This window comes from Mizuhopecten yessoensis, unplaced genomic scaffold (genome assembly GCF_002113885.1).
Source record: "Mizuhopecten yessoensis strain PY_sf001 unplaced genomic scaffold, ASM211388v2 scaffold10979, whole genome shotgun sequence".
Lineage (NCBI taxonomy): Eukaryota > Metazoa > Mollusca > Bivalvia > Pectinida > Pectinidae > Mizuhopecten > Mizuhopecten yessoensis.
In genome coordinates, this window is record NW_018408817.1 from 611,570 (window position 1) to 636,044 (window position 24,475).

The 24,475-nt window shown below is 37.4% G+C and overlaps 1 protein-coding gene across 4 annotated transcripts in view; it reads right to left on the reverse strand.

Moving 5' to 3' along the window:
- The window catches only part of LOC110464288 (kin of IRRE-like protein 1), a 131,857-nt gene that overhangs the window by 59,512 nt on the left and 47,870 nt on the right, over positions 1-24,475 (reverse strand). For all 4 annotated transcript variants that reach the window (XM_021519424.1, XM_021519422.1, XM_021519423.1 and 1 more), the window contains one exon: positions 2,464-2,615. In XM_021519424.1, the coding sequence (XP_021375099.1) occupies positions 2,464-2,548 (85 nt within the window). In that variant the 5' untranslated portion in view covers positions 2,549-2,615. The remainder of the gene's footprint in view (positions 1-2,463; positions 2,616-24,475) is intronic.

Genomic DNA, 24,475 nt, shown 5'->3' on the forward strand with positions numbered 1-24,475 from the left:
CCCAACCCCCCAACACCACCACTCAAACCCCCTTACAGACCCCAAACTTGTTCAGAAAGGACCTGCTGTTGCATCATGAATTAATTCACCCCTAAGTATCTAAACTGGACTTGCCCAGTCTATGATTTGGTCAGGTTCAAATGTGAGTAAAGGGGTAAATGGATTATAAAGTTCCTACCTTACTCTGGTCAAATCACCCTTAATGTCCCTTATATCCACAGGTCCATCTGTACCCTCTGGTAAAAGATATCTAACTTAAGGCTCTATGCTACCTAATACTTATTAACATATTAAACGTGTGATTTTTGTATTGAGTTATGGCCATATTTTGTGTCTATCAACAATATGTTCACAGGTATGTTGTTTTATCTAACTCCTTTTCTGAATATCAACAAATCCCCTTCTTGTCCTACATTTAAATAAAGATTTGTGTGGCCTTTACTTTCTGCAATGAAGGTCCAATCCTTTCTGACTCCCCCCACCCTCTACCCCTACCCCCATACACACACACAAAAAAAACCCCATAATACTGGTAATAATCCCTTTTACTCTTCAACACCAAACATTCTTTCATGCTCTACCCTTCAACACAAATAACCATAGCCCCACACCCACTCTACATCCTCCCCTTACCCCTAATGTTAACTTTCCAAGTCCCTTTCTGCCTGTCATAAGCTGCATGATACCCCCCTCCCAGCTGTACCCCGATCACACCTGTATCTATCAAACAGCTACACAAGTATGTTATTACAGACCTAACTGCAGGTATCACATGGCACCCTCTTACTCACTTTTAATGGAAAAATCAGATTCCTAGGACTCTTTTATGGCCTTAATCAGCAGAGTTCAGGTTAGCAAGAGTTGTATGTCATGTATACAGTTGCACCTGTGTGGCAAGTGTTTGTGTGATTAGGTCACCTTCAGCTTCATTTATAAGCTTGGTGAAGAAGCAGTCTACTAACTGAACCCGGCTAGCTCCTTCACAGATTTCCATCTGTAAGACTTAATACTGACGTTTCTCCGCCTCATCCTCAAACAGGAAATGAAAGGAGTTAAATCCCGAGATTTACAGCTCAGTTTTACAAGGAGATTTATCCTGATGTTGTCTCAGAGAATAATTTTGTGTCAGCTTTCCTTATCATAACGTGCCCTGATTACCATTTTTCATTCCAAATAATATCTCAATCTTTCATCAACTTCACAAGACTTAGTTCAAATGAAAGGAAGGTTATCACATTCACAATAGATTATAAGTTTAACATTTTACCTTGTGAACAGTGTAACCTCCTCAAAGATATGTGTCTTCATTCACTAGATGTAATTTAGGCGACATTGAAGATGAGTTTCATTTTATTCTCAAATGTCCATTTTATGAAAATCTAAGGTTAAAGTACATAAAGAAATATTATCGTTTAAGTCCGAGTGTGTTTAAGCCAACTCAACTATTAAGTACCAATAATGTAAGGGAACTTTTTAATCTTGGAAAATATTTACATTTGGCAACAAGTGTACGTAAAGAGTCACTCTCCTCTTAACATATGTCCATATGTTATTCTGTATTGTATTGCATAACATGTTGTACTTATCTTGTAATATATGTATTATACCCATGAGTCAGTTGACTCGAGGTTGATAAAACAATAATAATCATTTAACCTCCATTTCTAATACAACAAACCAATAGTCACTTTGACGTGGACAATCGATTCTTTCACCCAATGAAACAAAGCCCAGAGATTTTTTAAACAAAATATTTAAGACCTTGTATAAAGTTTTACACAATTTGCTTCTTATATCAACCAGCACACCTTGGCTTAGATGCTGTTAAACCTCTGTCCTCATGGCTGAGCATGTTTAAATGTGACAGTGCAGTCAGTGATAGCTAAAAATAAAAATTATAAGACTCTTTCATGTCCAGGGGTGTAGGATAGAGAAATTTCACCCGAGAGGTTTTACAATTTGATAAAACCCAAGGCTTTGCCAAGGGTTTTGCCAAATTTGAAAATTCAGAGGGTAGAATTTTCCTATCCTACACCCTGGGTATGAAAGAGTATTTTTCTCATTCCGACCACAAGAATCAGCTCAGAAACCATGAAACTGCATTTGGGCTGGCTTCCATTTTGAAAATATCAATGTTTCCCCTTAGCTTTTTTCTCGAAAACGAACTTGTCTGTGAGATTTAGTATATCCCATATTTGCAAACAAAGTTTGCACAGAAAATATAATCTCATCTTTCTAACATGTATGGTAAATATGTCGCAAAAGGTTTTAATTTCATCATGTTGTATTTTCCGCATTGCGGCATCAGTGTTTTCCAAATTCATGATATCACGTCATTGTTGAGCAATTGCGACGTCGCGTCACTTGAAATGGGGTGTAAGATAGACATTTCCTACACCCCTTTCTTACCCTGGACAACTCTATCTTACACATACGGAAATGAGAGAAATAATGTTGACTAACCTCTAGTAATGATGAGGAGTGAGAGAGACAGGTACAACCAGCTCTGGACCAACATCTTTTGCCAGCCTCCGTAAGATTCCATCATGTTTGTAAAATTTCACTTAAACTCCAGGGGATATATCTGTTCAGTAAATCCAGTTAGCCTCAGTTACCTGAAAGTACACAAAAATTTAGAGTGATTAGAAAAACCTCACAAATAGAAAGCTTGCCACGCACATTGCTGTGACTGAATTCATACACTTATCCACACGAGTTTTAGTTATCCGTTGTGTTATACATGTGAATACAAATTCGGTAAATATGACATGCAACCTGTAGCAATAAGGATAAAACTTTACGGAAGACCCACAGCACATGACAACAGACAAAAAACAATCCGAATGAATCACTTAGGCAAAGCTCAGGTGACCTAAAAAAAGTGAAAACAATAGGTTTCAATTGCCTGTAGAACTTTCACACCGAAAGAACCACGGAAGGGTCAAAGGCCTTGGGATAACTGAAATTCTTACTTTCTCTCTTCATCAACATACATGTATGAATTCTGAAATACAATTTGTTTTGTTTATCGTTCTAAGTTATCAAATTCAACAATTTGGTGAAAAAAAATGATTTTCACCAAAATTTTCAAACCACAAAAGTAAACATTATTAGACCTTCGAGTATAATACTGTGAAAACAACGGCTAAAACTAGAAAATGAATTCTGGAAAGTCTGTTTTATTCAAAACTTAGACAAATAAATTCCCATGATCAGCACAAGTCTAAGAAATAAATTAGATAAACAAATGTCTATATTTTTCCAGTCTAGCTCCATAAACAAGAAAGGATGTGTTTAGCCAACGAGATTACACAGGAGACAAACTTCAAAGTGCAGAGCTGCCCATCAGATATAGAATTAAACCTCAATGATAAAAAGGTTACCATAAACATTGTAATATCTGACCTTCTCAATTCTCCAATTTCCAAATTATCAAAAAAAGTTTTATAAAAATAGCTCCGTAAATAAAACGGACATTAAGTGTACAATGATTCTATTTGATTTTTGTTCCAAGAGCTGTTTTGCTTACTCACTCAAATGACATCTAAAGGGAAATCTCTTGTCGGAAGAGAGGCTTATCAATAAACGTTTTTTTATTTCTCCGTGCTGCGGACAGTCGATCACGCATGGAGATTGTTACAGTAACCACCAGACCTGTACTTTTATGATCAAGGGAGACAACTGAGCCGTACAGGGTTTTACAACCTTTAATGACTTTTGACATTTGAGAACATTAAACTAAGCCTCCGTGATTTTATCATCTTTAAAGCATTTTTACAATAAATCAAGGGAGATAATACGATATCTATTTACAACCTTTGACCTTGTGGAATATCCTATAAGCTGGCTATCGTAACATCTGTTGCTATGGTAATAAATTTTATATCTATTTCAGCCAATCTAATTAATACTATACTTTAAATACTTTTTTAATGTATTGACAAACATTAATAGCTGAAATATTTTCTTTCTTTCATTCGTTTTATTTTACTATTTATTTACAGAGATTTTAACCTCATTTTATATTCATTGCAATGAATACAGACCTATCAACCTATATCTAATGATCTTATTATTCACAAAATGGTTTTCATGCTAATTCTGATAAATTTAATATATGTCAGATACATCTAAGGAATGGATGAGGTCTTAGAGAAATAGTTTCCTGTGATAAGTTACCTGAAGACCAGTGATATTAAGAACTTGGAGGTAACAGGTAAAACATGTCTTTCCTATGTCCAGTTTTTCAAAGCCTGTATTAGTTTACTCAATTCTTGAACAACTCTGTACTGAAAATTCTTATATATTTTGTTTTTCGTGTCTTCAGATATTTTGAGTCTTCGATAGAAACTTCAAAACTTTCTACCTGTCCATGGAACCCTCAATTATGGTTTGGTGTATTTCCTTAGAAATAATTGGAAATGTATATGTTGTCATGGAGACAGGAAAAGGCGACAGCTCAAAATTAGTCTATTTGACAGTCATTTTCCATGAAATTTCCATGTATTAATAGGTCTGCATGGCCAGCTCATTCACCCCTGGTCATGAAGACACATTTAAACTCTTCCAATTCAAAAGTTGGAATAGTTCATTATGAAATTTTTGGGGGGAGTATGTTAATGTAGGTGAATATTATATAACTATCCTGTCTACAATCTTTGAGTAATTAACCCTTACAATCTTAAATTTTCTTGTTGGTTGCTTCTTTAATCCTGACTGTACTTTTTTTCTACATTATCTACAAACACTTCTTGACAATCATTGACATTTTGTTCAATTCTATCCCTCAGCCATGTTATATACAAACAGTACTAGATCTGTCAGCATGTCTATATCATCCTGTACAGCAATTGGGCAGAACAGGCAATATGGCTACCAGACCATCTGTACAGTTGCTGATGGGGCGTAATTAACGATCCCCACACATATAGGTGTGTGAATGGTCTGCAACAGTGAAATAAAACTAATCATTCCTTTTGTGTTTTCACACAATTCTGTCAGAATGATGAGAAATTCCGCCATTTGAACAGAGTGATGGCATGTTTAGTAAGCATCACGGCCTACTGGTGTTGGCTGAGGGCAAAACAGTCAGCTAATTCATTACTGTGATGTCACTTACTGGGCTCCGACACTGACCAGACGCAGATAAACTGGACAACAGGCCGTCACTTTTATTGGCTTTGCATGCAAGTTATATACACATGCAATGAATTCTGGGAGTGGCTGAACTCAACATTGGAATTAGAAATGGCTTTCCCAATAGACTGTGACTGGAGAAAATCTCTTCATTTTGGACCCGAAAAGTATGACTACACAAAGATTTTTAAAAAGTCGTAGGTTGCTTGAGAAAGTTCCTCAAGATAAATTGCACAAATATGACATCAAAGATTCAGAAATATTTTAAGTTATTTGTTCAGAGTGTTGCTGGATAAAGGCTCTCTTGAGAAATCAGAAATGACAAAGATTTTAAAAGATGCCCGTGTGGTTCTGAAGGTTGCTGGAGAAAGCTTCACCTGTATAGAAAAATAGGATTTAAGAAGATTTCAAAACAATTTCAGTTATTGTCCAGAGCCTCACAAGAAATCGTAGAAGCATGAAAACAAAGATTTCTGTAGACTGGCCCCTGCCTCTAGAAAATTGAATTATTAGGAAAAAAAATAACTCTAATAATTTTGATCACTTGAATATCTTCTGGAGACCCTAAGTTCTCAACTAGGGGGAGATAAGCTAGGAGTAAAATGCACCGGGGAAATTCTTGATAAAATCTTCGGGTCTGGTAGCCAGTCTATGATTTGGGTTGTTTTGCTTGTTGTGTGAAGATGTAACTAGAGGTATACAATGGTCTGGAGAGCTGACATCCCCGACACACATCCTGTTAAACATCTGTACGCATCATCACAGCTTTTGTTTACACTGGTGGTACAGCTGGTGTGTCAAGTAAAGCCCAATCACTGCTCCACTGCTTTTCGGGGTAACACATCCCCATTATACCTTAGATCAGAGATCTTCTTCCTCACTCAACATAGCCCTTACTCAACATACACAACTATTTCAATTCCAAAAATTCCACTCCCACTCACCATTAAGATGATGATGTTATTAAGTCCCGACATCCAACATCATCAAATCCATCACTATCTGTCTATCTCTATCATTATGGTTATACTGTTGTATTTTTTATTTCCAAAATACCAGTTCCACATCACCATGGAGACCAGTATGTCCTCCTGGAGACCATGATCAGTTATCATAATTCATCACATCTTTTTCTCATCAAGTACATTTCAGTTTCCAAAATACAAGTCACTTGTCATCATAGTGGTTACTCAAGTCCTAAATTAATCGCTATAGCAACGTCTTACAAGCTCTGCATCTTCATCACATTAGTTTTTCAATCAACTGTGAATTCATCACATGTGTTTTCTAGCCACACATGGCTTGCCTGTCATTAACTTTGTGTAACAGGGCAAACCGTTTGTGATACAGAATGGTTAAGAAGGGATTTCAACTAAAAATTAAACAAAATTCCAGGAAAAAATAATTGGAAAATATCATAAATAATGAGTCCAAATAATTTGTCTTCAAAGTTCAAGGTTAAAGGTCAGACAAGGCAAAGTTATTTGCATGTCACTAAGTGTGAAAGAAAATATTTCAATATCATAATTTTTAACACATTTCTTTTTAATTTAAAACATTGCTTGTGTCAGGTTATATATCATGTGGGTCTTGGTTTGGTTGATTTACTGCAAATAGAGGTGAAAGTTCACAGATAAAGTGCCATTTTGTATTTATATAATTGCAAACAGCTTTGAGTAAATCCAACCTTTTAAAAGCAAGTCCCCTATGGCCTAAAGCATTCATATCAGATGATTCAACATTTCCTTAACACTTTTCACATATTTTGTTTCAATGTATCTTTTATATATAACATATATAATGACGTAGAGTTATGCCCCTTTAATTCCAGACATCACCGATGACATGCAGTCCGTTCTAGTCGTGTTAATCTGTGTTATCACTCTACCAAGCCAGTGGTTATAGGGAGATTTCTCTATTGCTTTTCAAAATTCTCCCGTTATCCAGCTTTTTCACAACTTTACTTGTTTGGCTTACATTTTACATATTTTCTTAATTATTAGGCATAGAATACCTGGTTGGTTAATGTCTGGGTCACCCCACCAGACTAACTCTTTCTTTAAGATTTCCTTAACCAGAAAACTAAATTTTCCACCTTTGTTTTGAAACAAAATTGTCGGATCTATACAAACAGACCTTATATCATTTGTGAATTTTTAAAAGAAATATTTAAAAGCTTATGAGCAATATTTCGGTGGTCAGGGTCCACTATCATCAAACTGTTCCCGTACTCAAACTCAGATGTTGTGGTCAATCCCATTCGTTATTCTGGTGATAAATTAATAAATATTCACATTATGTTAATAATCTTGAAAAACTTTGGTTGAACTTTGAGCCGAATACTGTTTTCTATATTTAAACTTGAATTTCTGATGTGTCACATGATTCTGAGTCAGTTATAGAAACGAAGGTTTGAGCACAGAATCCATGCTTGAGCACAGAATCCATACTTGAGCACAAGAACGGTTTCATGACTATGGGTCTAGGTGTAACAACAGTAGCGATACACTTCAAGCAGTCTTACTAAATCAAAGTGATAAATAGAAAAAAACTTTCATTAGGTATCACCTGCACCATTGTTGAGCTTGCTACAACAAGGCATGTTAATGGCTATAACTTTTACCTAGTAAGTACACTAGTCTTGTACTTTAACTTATTACGTCAATCTTGGACTGAAGCAGAACAGGGAAAGTGTCGATGGGACCCAAAAACTACTTCTCCGATCGATCGTTGTAAGGAAGTGATTGGCCATAGCCAGCGTGTGAATCACTCCTTGGGCACAGTGTTTCCGTGGTAATAAGTTTACATTGTTGCCGTGACGATCAACAAGAGAACATTGCGACGGACCTAAAAACCTTGTAATTACATAAGAGAGGGGGGCATTACCTCGGAGGAAACAAAAACTTGGCAAAATTATTGCGTCAAAAATGAGGTGCTTGGTGATGTGTTTCCATGACAACACAAATGATTGTACACACACCTGGAAACACCTGCTTCCTTAGTTACAGTGGTGTACATATAATGGAGTAAAAGCATCAGATTGGCTGACTGTTCTGCTTAGTAAGGTTTATTTCCAAGAGGCCATCAAAAACATGTAATTCCCCTGCATAGACGTAACGATATGCATCAACACGACTATGTGTTTCATTTAATTAGAAAGTTTTATTTCAAAATAAAATTACGGCAGAGATTAAGTGCTAGCTTTTCTGTGGCGTTGTATAATTACTGTTCCATTTCATTACTGTTAAGAGTTTTTCTCCCAGGTTTATTTGAGTGCAGGCAGGAGATGGCTTGCGGTTTGGATAGCTTTACTTTGGAACAACATTTTTATGCAGAATAGGTTTACCGCCATGTGCAGTAAAAGGTCACCAAGTACATCGGCTTCGTTTAAACACAAAAACATGGTAAAGGTAGATCCGTTTTATGTGAAGAAACTAAATAAATTACTGTTTCATTTCGCATCAGAAAAAAAGTTATCAAATAGACAAAGTAAAACCATGGATCCCCTGAGTTACCACAAGAAAAAGCACTTTTGTTTAATAGAGATAAATAGTAAGACCTGATTTCACAAAGTATTGTTAGCTTAGCTACCTATATAACAGTACGTTATAAACTTTAATAAAATCTCACATAAAACAAATATAAGTAATTATAGGTGTTTTTTTTTCTCTGTTACCCAATGCCTTTGCTAGGCCAACTTTAAAATTCAACAATCAAATTTTATCAAATTCAAGCAATGAAGCTGTTCTTTGTTTGTCTAGGGTTTAAAGTAATGTTTATTTCTGCAGAAATTTTCATAACTTTTTTCATCTTCATGGACTGTAAAAGTGAGAAAGTGTTCATATTAATTTTTTAAAATTACACAAAAATATGTTACAAATTCATCATTCAGAGCTACCTAAAAACAACAGAATACTGACCCCAATGAGAAGGATAAACCATTGCACCTTTTGACAGAACTCTAGCCGTACCTGTACTAATTGGTAGACATTCTTCAGACCTCTATCTCTTACATCTAGTACCAGCCCTCAGTCTCACCTCAACTAGATGACAGAGATACCTAATCTGATGAAGAAGATGTATGGACGACATTTGTTAAAATGACAAGTTCTTGATGCCGCTTGACAAGCTGATTGCAGATTTTGGCACCAGGGGGAGTTAGTGGTGTATTTGTACTTTTAGGGTGGATGGGTAATTTGTCATTGTCTCGACATGAAATGCTTAGAGACTCACGGTTCATCAGTAATACTTCAACTATCAACATATCTGTATATGTGTAATTTGCCTTCAAATTGTAAAACACCAAATCTTTTTCGATCTGTATAATTTATATATGTAGTGGGACAGGACGGATAACTAACTGCAAACAGAAATCTCAGTTTGTTACAGCAACTGTTCAGTGTTTGGATGTCCAAAATTCAAATCCCAGTCTGGGTCAAGATTTGGGCGGTCCGGAGATCAAATCCCAGTCTGGGGCCAGAGTTGGGTGGTCCTGAGATCAAATCCCAGTCTGGGGCCAGAGTTGGGTGGTCCTGAGATCAAATCCCAGTGTGGGTCCAGAGTTGGGAGGTCCTAGCTGAGATCAAATCCCAGTCTGGGGCCAGAGTTGGGTGGTCCTGAGATCAAATCCCAGTCTGGGTCCAGATTTGGGGGGTCCTGAGATCAAATCCCAGTGTGGGTCCAGAGTTGGGAGGTCCAGTGAGATCAAATCCCAGTCTGGGTCCAGCTTTGGGAGGTCCTGAGATCAAGTCCCAGTCTGGGTCCAGATTTGGAAGGTCCTGAGATCAAATCCCAGTGTGGGTCCAGAGTTGGGAGGTCCGGTGAGATCAAATCCCAGTCTGGATCCAGATTTGGGAGGTCCTGAGATCAAGTCCCAGTCTGGGTCCAGAGTTGGGAGGTCCAGTGAGATCAAATTCCAGTCTGGGTCCAGATTTGGGCGGTCCTAGCTGAGATCAAATCCCAGTCTGGGTCCAGAGTTGGGCGGTCCTGAGATCAAATCCTAGTCTGGGTCCAGATTTGGGCGGTCCTGAAATCAAATCCCAGTCTGGGTCCAGCTTCGGGAGGTCCTGAGATCAAGTCCCAGTCTGGGTCCAGATTTGGGAGGTCCTAGCTGAGATCAAATCCCAGTCTGGGTCCAGTTTTGGGAGGTCCTGAGATCAAGTCCCAGTCTGGGTCCAGATTTGGAAGGTCCTGAGATCAAATCCCAGTGTGGGTCCAGAGTTGGGAGGTCCTAGCTGAGATCAAATCCCAGTCTGGGTCCATTGCAATTGTCCTCTTCTGCTACACATGTTCTATTATCTTGGAGGTAGTATAGTTTTGGAGGCTTTTATTCCATGTACGTGACTCCTATTAATTCATATTACCAGAATATAGTAACAAACAAACCATAAATTTAATAGAAAAGAGACAAATTTAAGGAACAAAGTAAAAATCCATTCACCTTACTTTAGTGACCTTTGACCCCTCTCCAAAATTTTGATTTAGAATATATATGACCCTGACTAACTATTGTAAGGACCTTGACCTTCAATCATAAACTACACTGCAGGGGAGATAATCTAAAGCCCTCAGCCCAGTTGATGTCTGGTAATAAACTGTAAAGACAAGTAACAAACATGTAGAGTAACCCTAAACACAGATTTAGCGTGTCTTTGTTGTTATGTAAGACACATGGGAACACAATCTTCCCTATCAGCCTAACTACTCGCGACAGACACGGTCGGCGTGGTAACGGAATACAGTTACGCCCAGCTTCCCTGTCAATCACCAGCATTCGTGGCTGATGACACATGCTAAGTAGGCATGTCACTTGTCTGTTGGTCGGACAAACAACATTTCTCCTCTTTATTCTCCTATACCTGCTTCACCGTATTATTTATAGTTAACTGTTACTGTAAGCAAATTTAGATAAATTAGCACACGACTACAACTACTATGGTATGTTATTGGTAAATCCAATGTAGAATATTGAGTATCTTAGAATTTGGAACTTGAAAGTGAAAAATACCAATACAGGTACAAATGTGTAAATTGTATACAACATAAAAAAGAACAATTCCTTGTTTAGAAATCATAAACAGATTCAGAAATAAAGAACATTTTATATTAGAAAAATGTGCTCCATTCTCCGCTATACTTAAACTTCCAGAATAAGATGATTTTAGGGGTTTTAGTATAGATTTCCACAGATTGACATGATTTATGGGTCATTTGCGCAAATTTTCAAAATGTGATTTCTCTTCAAACAATCGTCCTATCCACTCCCTGTACTTCAAGAGATAAAGTTAAATTATTAACTTGTATCTAGTAAATTGAAAGTCTGACTAGGTTAAAGTCGACTTAACAAAAAAAAAATCTGGTACATTTTTCAAAACATTGAAACATAAATCAAATTTGTACATTTACAGGGATTCAAAACAATCATATTAAGACGAAAGGCAAAACGCCTTTGTGAATTTTTCAGATTTTTCTCAAAAGCAGTATTTATCAGACTTGTGTTAAATTATTTCTAAGCTAACAAATGTCATCCATTGCAGATCTAGCTGTTCATGTGGTTTTGAAGACTCCATTTAAAGTTCTGTAACTATGACAACATTAGTACAGAAGACCTGCGTGATATTTCATTTACTGCCTCTCCAGTCGGTGATTATTTTAGATCGTTATAAATTACCATTTCATGTTGACCTCCACTTTATGGGTGTTAATCTTGGGGTTTTCGGGCGATTTTGTGTACAGACAAACATGAAAGGTTTACCCCTTATCTCACTGAATGTACCCTTATGAACCTAGCACACTCCTCATCAATCAAAACACCAAAAACAAACTTTCACCAGAACAAGATTTGACTCAGAGTGACACATATGTTTGACACCAGTGCAGCAAACATCCTGCCTTCCCTCTGATCTGATTAAACTCACCCAACATCAAAGACAGGATCAGTCCAAGATAAAAAAATCTGCTGATTAAATAGTTTTGACTTTTGCTCTCCTCCATGTTGAAGGAAGTCTTAATCACAGATAAGTCAATCACTCATCAGAGATTCATTAACCTTTTCAACCCTAGTTTCTGAAAATAGATTTCCCCACCAATTGATCCTAGATTAGAGCATTTTATATTGTAGGGATGATAGCTTCAAGGCCATTTTCACTTATTTCAATCACTTTAAATCATATCATTAATGTTAGTTTTATAAAAACACATAAAGGAACCCAGAAAACTTACCAACATGAAGTATAGTGAAAAGTAAAATATAAATGTGACCAGACTGAGACAATAAAATTATGAATATGTGAGCAGAAATCTTTTCAGCCTACCCATCATTCTGTTGGTGAAGTTGTTCCAACTGTCACTAACTTAATGAGCTGTGAATGTGTGAACATTTAATTGTCTTAGTTTTCAAACATGACTTGTTTATTTCCATCCATTCTATTTAGTTATAAGACATATATATGTACTTTGGTAATTAAACTATACATTTCTTAAATTTTATGTACCAGTCCCTTATCATATTGTTAAAATTTGTTAGCTATTTGCAAAGCAGGCTGCAGAATGTAACAACATTTCACCCCGACACATTGTCTTAAGTATCGTCAGAAATCAATAGACAGGAGAGTTCGACAGTTTAAACGAGTAGTGAGTTAGGATGATAGGTGACTTCACGCTGGATTAGCTGGCTTGTTTGATTTCTTATACATGTACTAAATAACCTTGTAACTGTTTCCACTCATCCATCAATTGCGGAGCATCAGCTTGAAGTACGTTTTTACAGTCTCTCTTCACACTAACCTCAACACGATGCACGGGTAAACAAATCCAAGAAGTGGTGGAAATCCTGATAGCAATCTCCGAGAATAGTTTTTTTGGGGGAAACCCTTTTTTAGATACCAGATTGATCTATACAAACAGTCTAAAACAATATGTATTACATTGTAGAGCTCTGAGACTCTCGGCTACAGTTGGAGTGAATTTTCAGAACGGGAACAGGAAACTGGATTTGCTTGGGAGGGAAAAGTGTTTTTTTGAATGCCAGATAGATCTTTACAAACAATGACATCTGTCTTGGGAGAGATTGGGTCCGTATACAAACAATAACACAGACTCTCTGTACATGTTATAAAAAAATTGTGTTCGAAAAAATATTGCCAACAACTGTGGAAGATCTATAAAGTAGATTATCTACTTAACAAGATGGAAGCTCTACCAAACAGGATTGACACTTGGTCTACCAACCAAAATGGCAGACCCATGGCAAATCATTTGTGAAATGCTTCATGAGACGACCTACGACCTAGGTTGTGATAAAGCAGTATATACGAACCTCAAATTAATATTATTTATTATTTTATCCACAAATCATGATCCAACCCTAACAAATCAAACACAGTTACTCAACCAAACGTGACACTATAGTGCTGCACTCCAGTTATAATCAAACCTGCTCCAGACACCAGCTGTGTTTTGATAGGCCACCTCCTTTATGAGATGACCTGTGTTAAAAGACCACCATTAAAACTTCACCTTGCAGTTATATCCATGTTTGACCGGTGTTGAGGGACCACCTGCAATAAGATTCTATGGGCTTTTTGAGGGTTATCACTGAATACCACGTACAAGAAGAGGTTTTGGTTAGCTTGTCCTACTATCAAATATAGTCATTATAGGACGTCCTAGGTTTTGGTGGTGGAGGTAAACTAGAGTACCCGACTTTTTGAGGTTAATCAATGACACCAGTTCAACTTTACTAGAGAGCTAAATAATGTAGCCGATGGTCAATGTCCTTGACACCATACTCTTGAACCTAGTAATGTATGTAGCTAACGGTCAATGTCCTCGACACCATACTCTGGAACCTAGTAATGTATGTAGCTAACGGTCAATGTCCTCACCATACTCTGGAACCTAGTAATGTATGTAGCTAATGGTCAATGTCCTCGACACCATACTCTTGAACCTAGTAATGTATGTAGCTAACGGTCAATGTCCTCGACACCATACTCTGGAACCTAGTAATGTATGTAGCTAACGGTCAATGTCCTTGACACCATACTCTGGAACCTAGTAATGTTTGTAGCTAACGGTCAATGTACCCGACACCATACTCTGGAACCTAGTAATGTATGTAGCTAGCGGTCAATGTCCTTGACACCATACTCTGGAACCTAGTAATGTATGTAGATAACGGTCAGATTCCTAGCTACTATAGTTTGAGGATACCATTGAACCCTTTGTAATGTACCATTGAACCCTTTGTAATGTACCATTGAACCCTTTGTAATGTACCATAGAACCCTTTGTAATGTACCATAGAACCCTTTATAATGTACCATAGAACCCTTTGTAATGTACCATAGAACCCTTTGTAATGTACTAGCTGATGGTCAAATACCTGGCTACTATCAACCAACCACAGACGACCTACATTAGAGACCCTTTAGGAATCTCTGAGTACAGACTGTAGAGTGGGTACCAGAAATGTGTCTAATGGTCAAATACCTGGCTACTGTCAACCAATCACAGACGACCTTCAATAGAGACACTTTAGGAATCTCTGAGTACAGACTGTACTGTGGGTACCAGAAATGTGTCTAATGGTCAAATACCTGGCCACTCTCAAGGTTACATCAACCGACAGCTTCCAGCATCATCTGGTGTACTTAGATTAACCCCCAATATCTGGTGTAAACATTACATGTTACCCTTATAAATATCTACACACTCTGCCAGCTGTTTCTGTCTGTATATCAACAGTTCGGTATAAAATCGACACCACTACATGCTAAAATACACGTAGTCAAGCACATACTTCTACCCAGAATATAGAACTCTCCTTATCCTTAACCACGACTTGGTTCACAACAAGATGACAAATATATACATAAATTCCAAACATTGGATATTTTCTGTTCAAAAAGCATACTATAATATTATTTAACTACATTTCGTAGTAAAATTGTTGCAGAGGAAATTTATTATCGAAGCTTGAGCTCTTTGAAGTTTCAAAGAAGATAAGACGAATATAGAAATGACGTCATTATCTGGTTATGTAATCAACTTTTCATCACACCAGGCTCTGTGTGGCTGTGTTGATGTAACAAGTGATAACAAAAGTTAGACCTTAAACAAATTTAAAAAATAAAATAAAAACTTCCGTAAATCTTATCCCATATTTCCTCATCAATCATGCCATCTTTATCTGCCATTACAATCACATATATTTTTAATGCCAAACTGAATTTTTTTGTTTTTGAATTTTAACTTTACTTAATCTGTTTCTCTGAATTTGGAAAAAATCATATCAAAAGCAAATGTCTATAGCAACCTGTTTTTCTTCTCTTAGTTTTGTCTTGCAAAAACGTCCAACAAATGAGGGGGCCACGGTGACCAAGTGGCCGTTGAGGCGTCCGTCATTGTGCTGCCACTATAGCCCTCCACCACTGGGTCGCGGGTTCGAGACCTACGTGGACCAGTCGTCAGGTACTGGACGTAGGTCGGTGGTTTTTCTCCGGTTACTCCGGTTTTCCTTCACCACCAAAACCTGGCACGTTCTTGAATGACCATAGCTGTTAATAGGACGTACACCACCAACAAACCAAACCAGAAGTTTTGAACTCAACCTAGCTGCATTTTCCTTTCTCTCAGAAACAGAGGGAATGTTTCCCCCCATGTAAGCACATATAAAACCTGATTCCCATTTGGTTCATTAGTGTGTTTGAGGTTAAAAAGCATTTTTCCCTAAAACAGCTAAGGTCATATAAAGAAAGTTATTAAGGGAGAAACTGCCGAAAGGAAAGAGTAAGAAATGGAGGAAAGACAAGTTGATGATCCAAGTGTTGCAAAATCAGCTCTACTGTGGTTTCCTCAATAACCCCTAAACTGAGGACACAGATCTAGGGAAACTAAACTGACGACACAGATCTAGGGAAACTAAACTGAAGACACCGATCTAGGGAAACTAAACTGAGGACACAGATCTAGGGAAACTAGACTGACGACACAGATCTAGGGAAACTAGACTGACGACACAGATCTAGGGAAACTAAACTGAGGACACAGATCTAGGGAAACTAAACTGACGACACAGATCTAGGGAAAGCCTCCATTCTGCTGGGGGCCCTACCATTTGATTCAGTCAAGTTGAAGCCCTCTACACTCACGGAAGCCCCTGTTTTACGGCAAGCAGGTACGTACTGCCACCTATAAACTTGTGCTGCCACCTATAAACTGAGAGATAAGGGAGGATCTGTAGAGACACAGTGATAGATACAGAAAACATACGCCTCTGTTCTGGTGTCTAACACTCCTACGATGATGTTACCGTAGTAATAATATCAAACAAAACTTTCAAAACAAACTTATGTATACAAAATCTAATGGAGTTTTTAATCCTTTATCGTTTTAAGTGTATTTCAATCCTAGGTTTAAAATTTGATCCTCGGTTTTTTTACACCAAGTTGTCTGATTTGACATTTGTTGTTCTGTCTGTTCTAAAGACTGTCCATCTTTTTACATTATGGATCTTGGTCTTACTGCAGGCAAAAACCTTGATTTCCACTGAGTATTACGTACACACAGTAGCCTCCCCTTAATTTCTGTTTGCACTAGAACACTGACAGGTCAGTAGGATCTCCTGTAACCCTTGTTGCAAATGTACATATCACATTGTATCACCATCTGAAAATGGATTAGTGTTTAGATTCCTAGATAAGGGCCGTACCCCCAAGCCCCAAAATGGTCTTTTGTTAATAACAGTGACCTAGACCTCAGAAACTTTTGTAAGCCCCTATAGCACATCAACATATATCACCATGTCAAATTTCAAACACAACAGTCTTTCTGAAATAATCTCAGGAAATGGAGAAGTGTGGACAGGACAGATGGACAGAGCGACTATTACAGGGCACCCTCAATTCTGATGTGGTGCCCCGAATAAAATATAGGGGGATTTAGGTGAGGCAGGGTGAATGTACATACCTATTGTTGGGGGAGAGGGGCAGGGGGATAGCTCTTTTGAGGGGGAGGGAGAGTAGAAAAGGGTATATTTTTGGAGGTACTGGTCATCCGATACTATTTGTAAAACTGAACTGTAATTGACATTTTTAGTAGGAAAATATTCTTAATATTCCTAATATCGTACTCGTTTGATGGAGACAGTCGACTAACAGCAAACCCATAATTCAGTTACATTTGATGACAAAATTGGTTAACCAGGTAATCCCAACAGATTAGTTAGTATAGCTTGTGATCATTCCCATTACAGCTTGTTTTAACAATTTTATATTTTGAATCAGTGCCGCCATTCCTTAATTAATTGCATTAATTTGTGAGTGCACTTTTAATCACAATAGAAAACACTGTCTTGTGTGCCCCACAATGTGTAATGGAGTCAGCCCCCACAGTAACTGCTGGTGTGGTGTATTTTTGGCCTGTTTAATACCATTACAAGACTTTTCCAGGCATGTGTTTACATTAAATGCTTTAGGGGGAGTTGACTGTATCCAGGGACACCAGGCAAACCATTAACTCATCCACCCCTACAGACACATTTGAATTCTTCCAATTCAAAGGTTGGAATAGTTTATTATGAAATTTCAGGGGGGAATGAGCTAATTTCTCTGAGACTTAATTACCGGGGTTCACTTGTATCAATCTTCCTCAACTTGAGAATATCTAAGTCAAATTTTTAGATTTATCTTTTTGAAAATAATCAACAGAAATACAAATATTTTGTGTTTATTATTTAAAGGTGACTTTTTAAAATTGCAGTATTTCATATTTTGTTTTCTGTTTCAATGATTATGATAATATTACTGATCTTTATTTTAACGTAGTAAGTGCTGAGCTGACACATCTTTGAATACCTGAGGACTAGTACTTCGTCGTACAATAACTAGTTAATAATAGACCACTGTTTAGCAACCTATTATCTAATTATCAAGGTAATTATAAAATACCAAACAAAATTTTCTGCATCAACAACTTCCGACTCCCCTGGTTTATGAATTTTCATCAATTTTGGTTTTGTTAACTTTATGACTCATTCCACTGCTTCCTTTGTGTGTCTCTGGGAGCAATTATTTGAATTTTATTTTATTTTTCAATTTTGCCTCACTACTGGTTTGTTATTTTACAAATTACCTTTCTCCATGGACAGCCATTATCATTTGTTTTTTCACTTTTGTAACTGCTTTTGAGATTGTTTTCTTACAAATGTCAAATAAATCATTTAATTTTTGTCGACTTTTTTGTTTGCAGCAATTTAGATTTAAATGGTATATGACACCCTTTCACATAGAAATGCGATCATTGAAGAAAAACAAAATCTCTAGATTCTCATGACCTAGAAAGAATAAACTTGCTTCAGCAATACTACGAGAGTAAGACACTGTGACACCTAAGCCTACCCTCACACAGGTAGATCGTTAACAGGTAGAAAACGTTACAGGTATAAACAGGTAGATAGTGATACAGGTAGACGTATTGAGTCATTTCCATGCTGACATTTAAGTGGCTACATTAAAGTCAAACATAAATATCTACATATATAGGTATACGGTAATCATAAAATAGGGCGTTTGTTCAACTGTCACCAAACTACCCATCTTCCCATGGCTTTGCTGCCAATCAAAAGATCGAGGTTGTGGGAATTTCGAGAAATGGAACAAGACATGTATCTCAATTGTCAGAACTTTTTTAAGGAGATAGAAATATATAAACATAGACGTCTTAGTGATATTTCTGTAGGTCCCAATAACAAATGTGTGCCCCTTTCTATCATCTTGTCCTAATTTGTTTTCATTTATTTGCTTATTTTTTTAAGTTGATAAAATAATTGACATCTCCACCGACATATCACTCTGATAATGTAAACCATTTGCTGTCTGGTCGATGGTTCTAAGAACAGAAAATTTCAACCCATCAGAAAGATTAATTGCTAGGAGAAATGCTGATATACACAGAAAAATAATTATGTCATAGCTTGTTTTAAAGATGTTTTTGTTCTAATGCTTCTTTTCCTTTTAGACACTGAAAAACCCACGCTATGTAAGATTCCGACATGATTTATTTCGAGGAAAAATGTCTGAGCTGAAGTTGCTTCATGCATTGTCATGCCTTCTGGACACTCAAAAAAGTCTGCAATCTAAATTGAATCGGACAGGTCCAGAATAGTGTTGTCAACAGTTACACCAGATGACTGTTGGAAGATGTAACTGTTACAAGCTCTTTTACGACCCAGATTGTTTTGTGGGAGGTTTGGTTACTGATCGGTATCAGGTCTGCACTTGTAGAGGCCTGTTACTATGAGAGCTTAGACAACAAAGACCAATGTTTGAAGGGCCAGCGTATCTCATTGTCATTCCTTTGTCCTTGGCTTTTTTTGTATGATATACAGATAAATCCTTTTTATCATGGAATGGTACAGTGTTGTTCTAATTCCTAGCTTCAGATCTAACATTCACAGCAAATTCTGTTCCTATGTCTCTTTTAACGGAGTCTTAAGTCAGAAACCATATTTTATTTAATCTTAAGTGCCCACCATATTTTTATAAAGATGACAAAGAACTCAAAAGTCTGTCTGGTTATTCATGGTGTCTCACTGTTTCATGGGTCTGTAAATGGGAAAGAGAAGATTTCCTAATTAATCCTACGATATATACCCCGAACATAATCTCTCCTAATCCTTACTTAATCTAGCTCTCTTTTAAGCCGTTCATCTGTTCTACTGATAAACCTTTCTTATCAATGTTTTCAGAAACATCAAAATCTACTTACAACAGTATGACAAATGCTTTTGAAAGCAATTAATATGTTATCAAAGTTTTTTTTAAAGAAGCAGTTTCTTCCAGATGGAATGTCTTTGTAAAGTTTAAATTCCTATCTGGAGAAGTTCTATATTACATAAAATACAGACTTGAGCAACAGTCTGTTTCTATTTAAATTTTACATGCATCGTTTGCTATTCATTAGAATTTGCCAAGGGGAGGTAAACATGGATTTGATTATCTCCCCTTTGTAATTATGAAATATCAATGTATGATCTCAGGGGACACAGCCAAGGACAAGAATGTAACCACTGTAACATCCTACTTCTCACCACTGTAATATACTACTTCTCACCACTGTAACATCCTACTTCTCACCACTGTAACAGCCTACTTCTCACCACTGTAACATCCTACTTCTCACCACTGTAACATCCTACTTCTCACCACTGTAACATCCTACTTCTCACCACTGTAACATCCTACTTCTCACCACTGTAGCATCCTACTTCTCATCACTGTAACAGCCTACTTCTCACCACTGTAACATTCTACTTCTCACAACTGTAACATCCTACTTCTCACCACTGTAACAGCCTACTTCTCACCACTGTAACATCCTTCTTCTTCTCACCACTGTAACATCCTTCTTCACACCACTGTAACATCCTACTTCTCACCACTGTAACATCCTTCTTCTCACCACTGTAACATCCTTCTTCTCACCACTGTAACATCTACTTCTCACCACTGTAACATCCTACTTCTTTTCACCACTGTAACATCCTACTTCTCACCACTGTAACATTCTACTTCACACCGCTGTTACATTCTACTTATCACCACTGTAACATCCTTCTTCTTCTCACCACTGTACCATCCTACTTCCCACCACTGTAACATCCTGCTTCTTCTCACCACTGTACCATCCTACTTCCCACCACTGTAACATCCTTCTTCACACCACTGTAACACCCTTCTTCTCACCACTGTACCATCCTACTTCCCACCACTGTAACATCCTCCTTCCCACCACTGTAACATCCTTATTCTCACCACTGTAACACCCTTCGTCTCACCACTTTAACATCCTTCTTCTCACCACAGTAACATCTACTTCTCACCACTGTAAAATCCTACTTCTCACCACGGTAACATCCTACTTCTCTCCACTGTAACATCCTACTCCTCACCACTGTAACATCCTGCTTCTTCTCACCACTGTAACCTCCTACTTCTCATCACTGTAACATCCTCCTTCCCACCACTGTAACATCCTCCTTCCCACCACTGTAACATCCTGCTTCTTCTCACCACTGTAACATCCTACTTCTTCTCACCACTGTAACATCCTACTTCTCATCACTGTAACATCCTATTTCTCATCACTGGGACTGTTACACCCATAATCTTCTCAAACACAGATAGGACACTGATCATCATTGTAGACTTGACCTCAAACAACTTACAACCATAAATTAGCTCCCTGGGAAAGACAAAACTGCAAAACCAGTATGCTCTCCCATCAGTATCCAGTCTGGGGAAGTTGGCAGCTCCCCACCACACACATAGACATCCCGGACAGGACAACAGGGAGCTCTCCACCACACACATAGACATCCCGGACAGGACAACAGGGAGCTCCCCACCACACACATAGACATCCCGGACAGGACAACAGGGAGCTCCCCACCACACACATAGACATCCCGGACAGGACAACAGGGAGCTCCCCCACACCCCCTCTATCTCCAGGGCACGGATAGACATTAATCCTTTCTGGATTATCTACTTTTTGTAATATATTTTCCAGCTTCATTATTCTTTGAGATTATCTCCCTCCAGTTAGAAACTACCTCCAAACAACCAATAGATACAAATTATAAAAGTCCATTTTTTCTGATGCATTAGTGATTCTGGAGATGGCCCCGTCTAATTTTATCTGTGTTTCACCAAGTCATACAACTGGGCCAGGGAACCAAATCTCTGCAAGACTGAGAAATCTCATCGCTGGTTCAAGTCTAATGGGTTTGACGGATCTTTACTATATGAAATAGCTCACCTCTCCCAGGGGTACTTTTGTTTAAGATCAGCCATACTCTGCTGGGACTTCCCAAACACCATCCACCCCTCCCTGTATTGACTCAAGGGGCCAAGGGACTTCCCTTACACCTCTCCCTGGAGCTAAGGGATTTCTCTAACACTCTATGTGCCTGTATTGATTCAGAGCCTGACCCAACATCCCCACCCTCCCAGGTATTGACTCCCTGGTATTGACTCCCTGGTATTGACACAGCCTCCACTGTCTGTGATGATTGTAAGTGACCACTAGTATTGACACAGCCTCCACTGTCTGTGATGATTGCAAGTGACCACAAGTCCTATCAACACCTAATCAACATCGACAGAGATAGAATGGCTGGCCGAAGGAAAACTTCAGATTTTTCAGAAAACATATCACACATCTTTCTGGTGCACTAGCTTTCAAAATAAACATCCGTTATTGATAAAGATCAGTTATTTTTTCCCTCATGCTGACTGGACACGAGATTAGAAGACCAGTTACAGACCTTCTGTGATTTGAACCTAAAGCCTAGTCAGCTTTACGAAAATTTAAGTTTTATGAAACCTCAATTTTTTTTCAAACTGTCTGCAAATTTGAGAATATCATGTATTTTTCTTATCTAAAGATATAAAGTATAGTTGTATAAATCCTAGGTGATGTAGATATTTTTTTTTGTTTCAACAATACTTCAGATTATCATGGATTTCAATATAATAACATGTCCTTAAGCTGACAAAGTTTGACGGTACAGTCTTGGACCAAAAGTTATAAGCGCTTTCAGCTTAATTTCAACTTATACCAAAATTAACATGTTTGATTTATTTTCTTAGTTATCAAACTGAAATTAAACCTGTATGTCCTTATATTCACAATCGTCTCGGCTGCAAAATAAATGTAAAAATAGTCATAGTATTTTGAAATTTGATTGGAATCGTTAATTTTGTTTATATATAAGAACTGATATTTGAGCCAACAAGGCTTGGTGGAATATATGCAGCATCTCACACCATTAGAAGAGTTCATCAATGCTAATTACCCTTCATGCAGTCATTTACTGTGACACTAAATCAATAAACAGATGCATTAGGGGCCAAAGGAACTCCCTAATGGGGCTACAGGACCTGATAAATGGTCAGGCCCCTTCCTGTGTAAATAAACATGAAGGTCTTTGAGGTCTAAAGTGATGTCTATAGGGCTATTGGATTGTTTTACAGCTATCATTTACAACAATTTAAACTGACCACACATGTTTCTGACTCCCAAAATATCATTTCCGTAAAGAACTAACCATTACACAAGGTCGTTCAAAGGTCACATTAACAGGATAATTGGAATGTTTGAAAGATACATCACTATCCATCAAAACATCTATTTGAATTAGAAAAATACATGATTTTAGCCAAAGAAATTATTGACCATTATTTGAAATGAAACAAACACATGTTTCTCGTTTCTAGCGTCCCCCCTCAAAAAAGATTCAATAAGAACCATTTTTGAACAGCGGAAGGTCAAACAAAGGTCAAATTGTTTGACTCCTTAACGACTATTAGACAAATATACTTTCATTTGTCATTCAGTGTCAAAATGGGACAGATATGTAAAACAACACTATATAAATTGGTCTCAAAAACTTCACAAATCTTGCCAGGAAAAATCCAGAAACCATTTGTCTGTGACCTTGAAATTGATTTCCTTCACAACTAGACACATATGTCAAGTAACACTATCTATATATAAACAGCGGCTATGGAAGCCACAATGTATAAGGTTGACGGTTTAACAAATGAAGCGTAGGCTGGTTTAATGGGTATTTTTGACTTAACTTACAGTGAACGACCTTCAAAGATGAGAAGGAACTATGTAGACATGTTTTCCTTTTTTTTAACCAATATGAAAAGGAATTTACACAAAACTACTGCAAAATGACCTCGTAGAATGGTTTTCCTATTTTTCTAGTAATTTGAAATGGAATACAAGCAAAATTTAAGACAACACCAAACAAAACAATATTTTTTTCTTCCTTCAGGAATTCACTTGTAACTCAAACATAATATATCATTTTCTAAATCCCCATCTTCCTCAATTCTCCAACATGGGTCTTATGACATTAGCCCTAACAAGCACTAACATACACGTTCTTCAAATTGCCATGGAAACACACATCATACATCTCCATGGCAACCAATCAGAACTAATCATGTCTTGTATGTAACTAACCAATCAGAACTAGATGAATAATTCAGATTTTTTTTTAAGTTGTTTTGAAAATGGCTTTTTTTTACCAATGTGTATCAAGTACATGTAGACAATGACCACAGGTTCTTCAGTACAATTAATATTGTCTTTCATTCTTCTGTCACTCAAATAAATGCCTGCATGCAACCAATCATTCATTGTTCCTTGATAAATACTGTTCCCAAATAATTCTTTTGATGTTTCTATAAAACATATGGTTCATCAATGGTTGATTATTATAGATTAAGTATCAATCAATGCTTTTCTTCATAAAATTAAG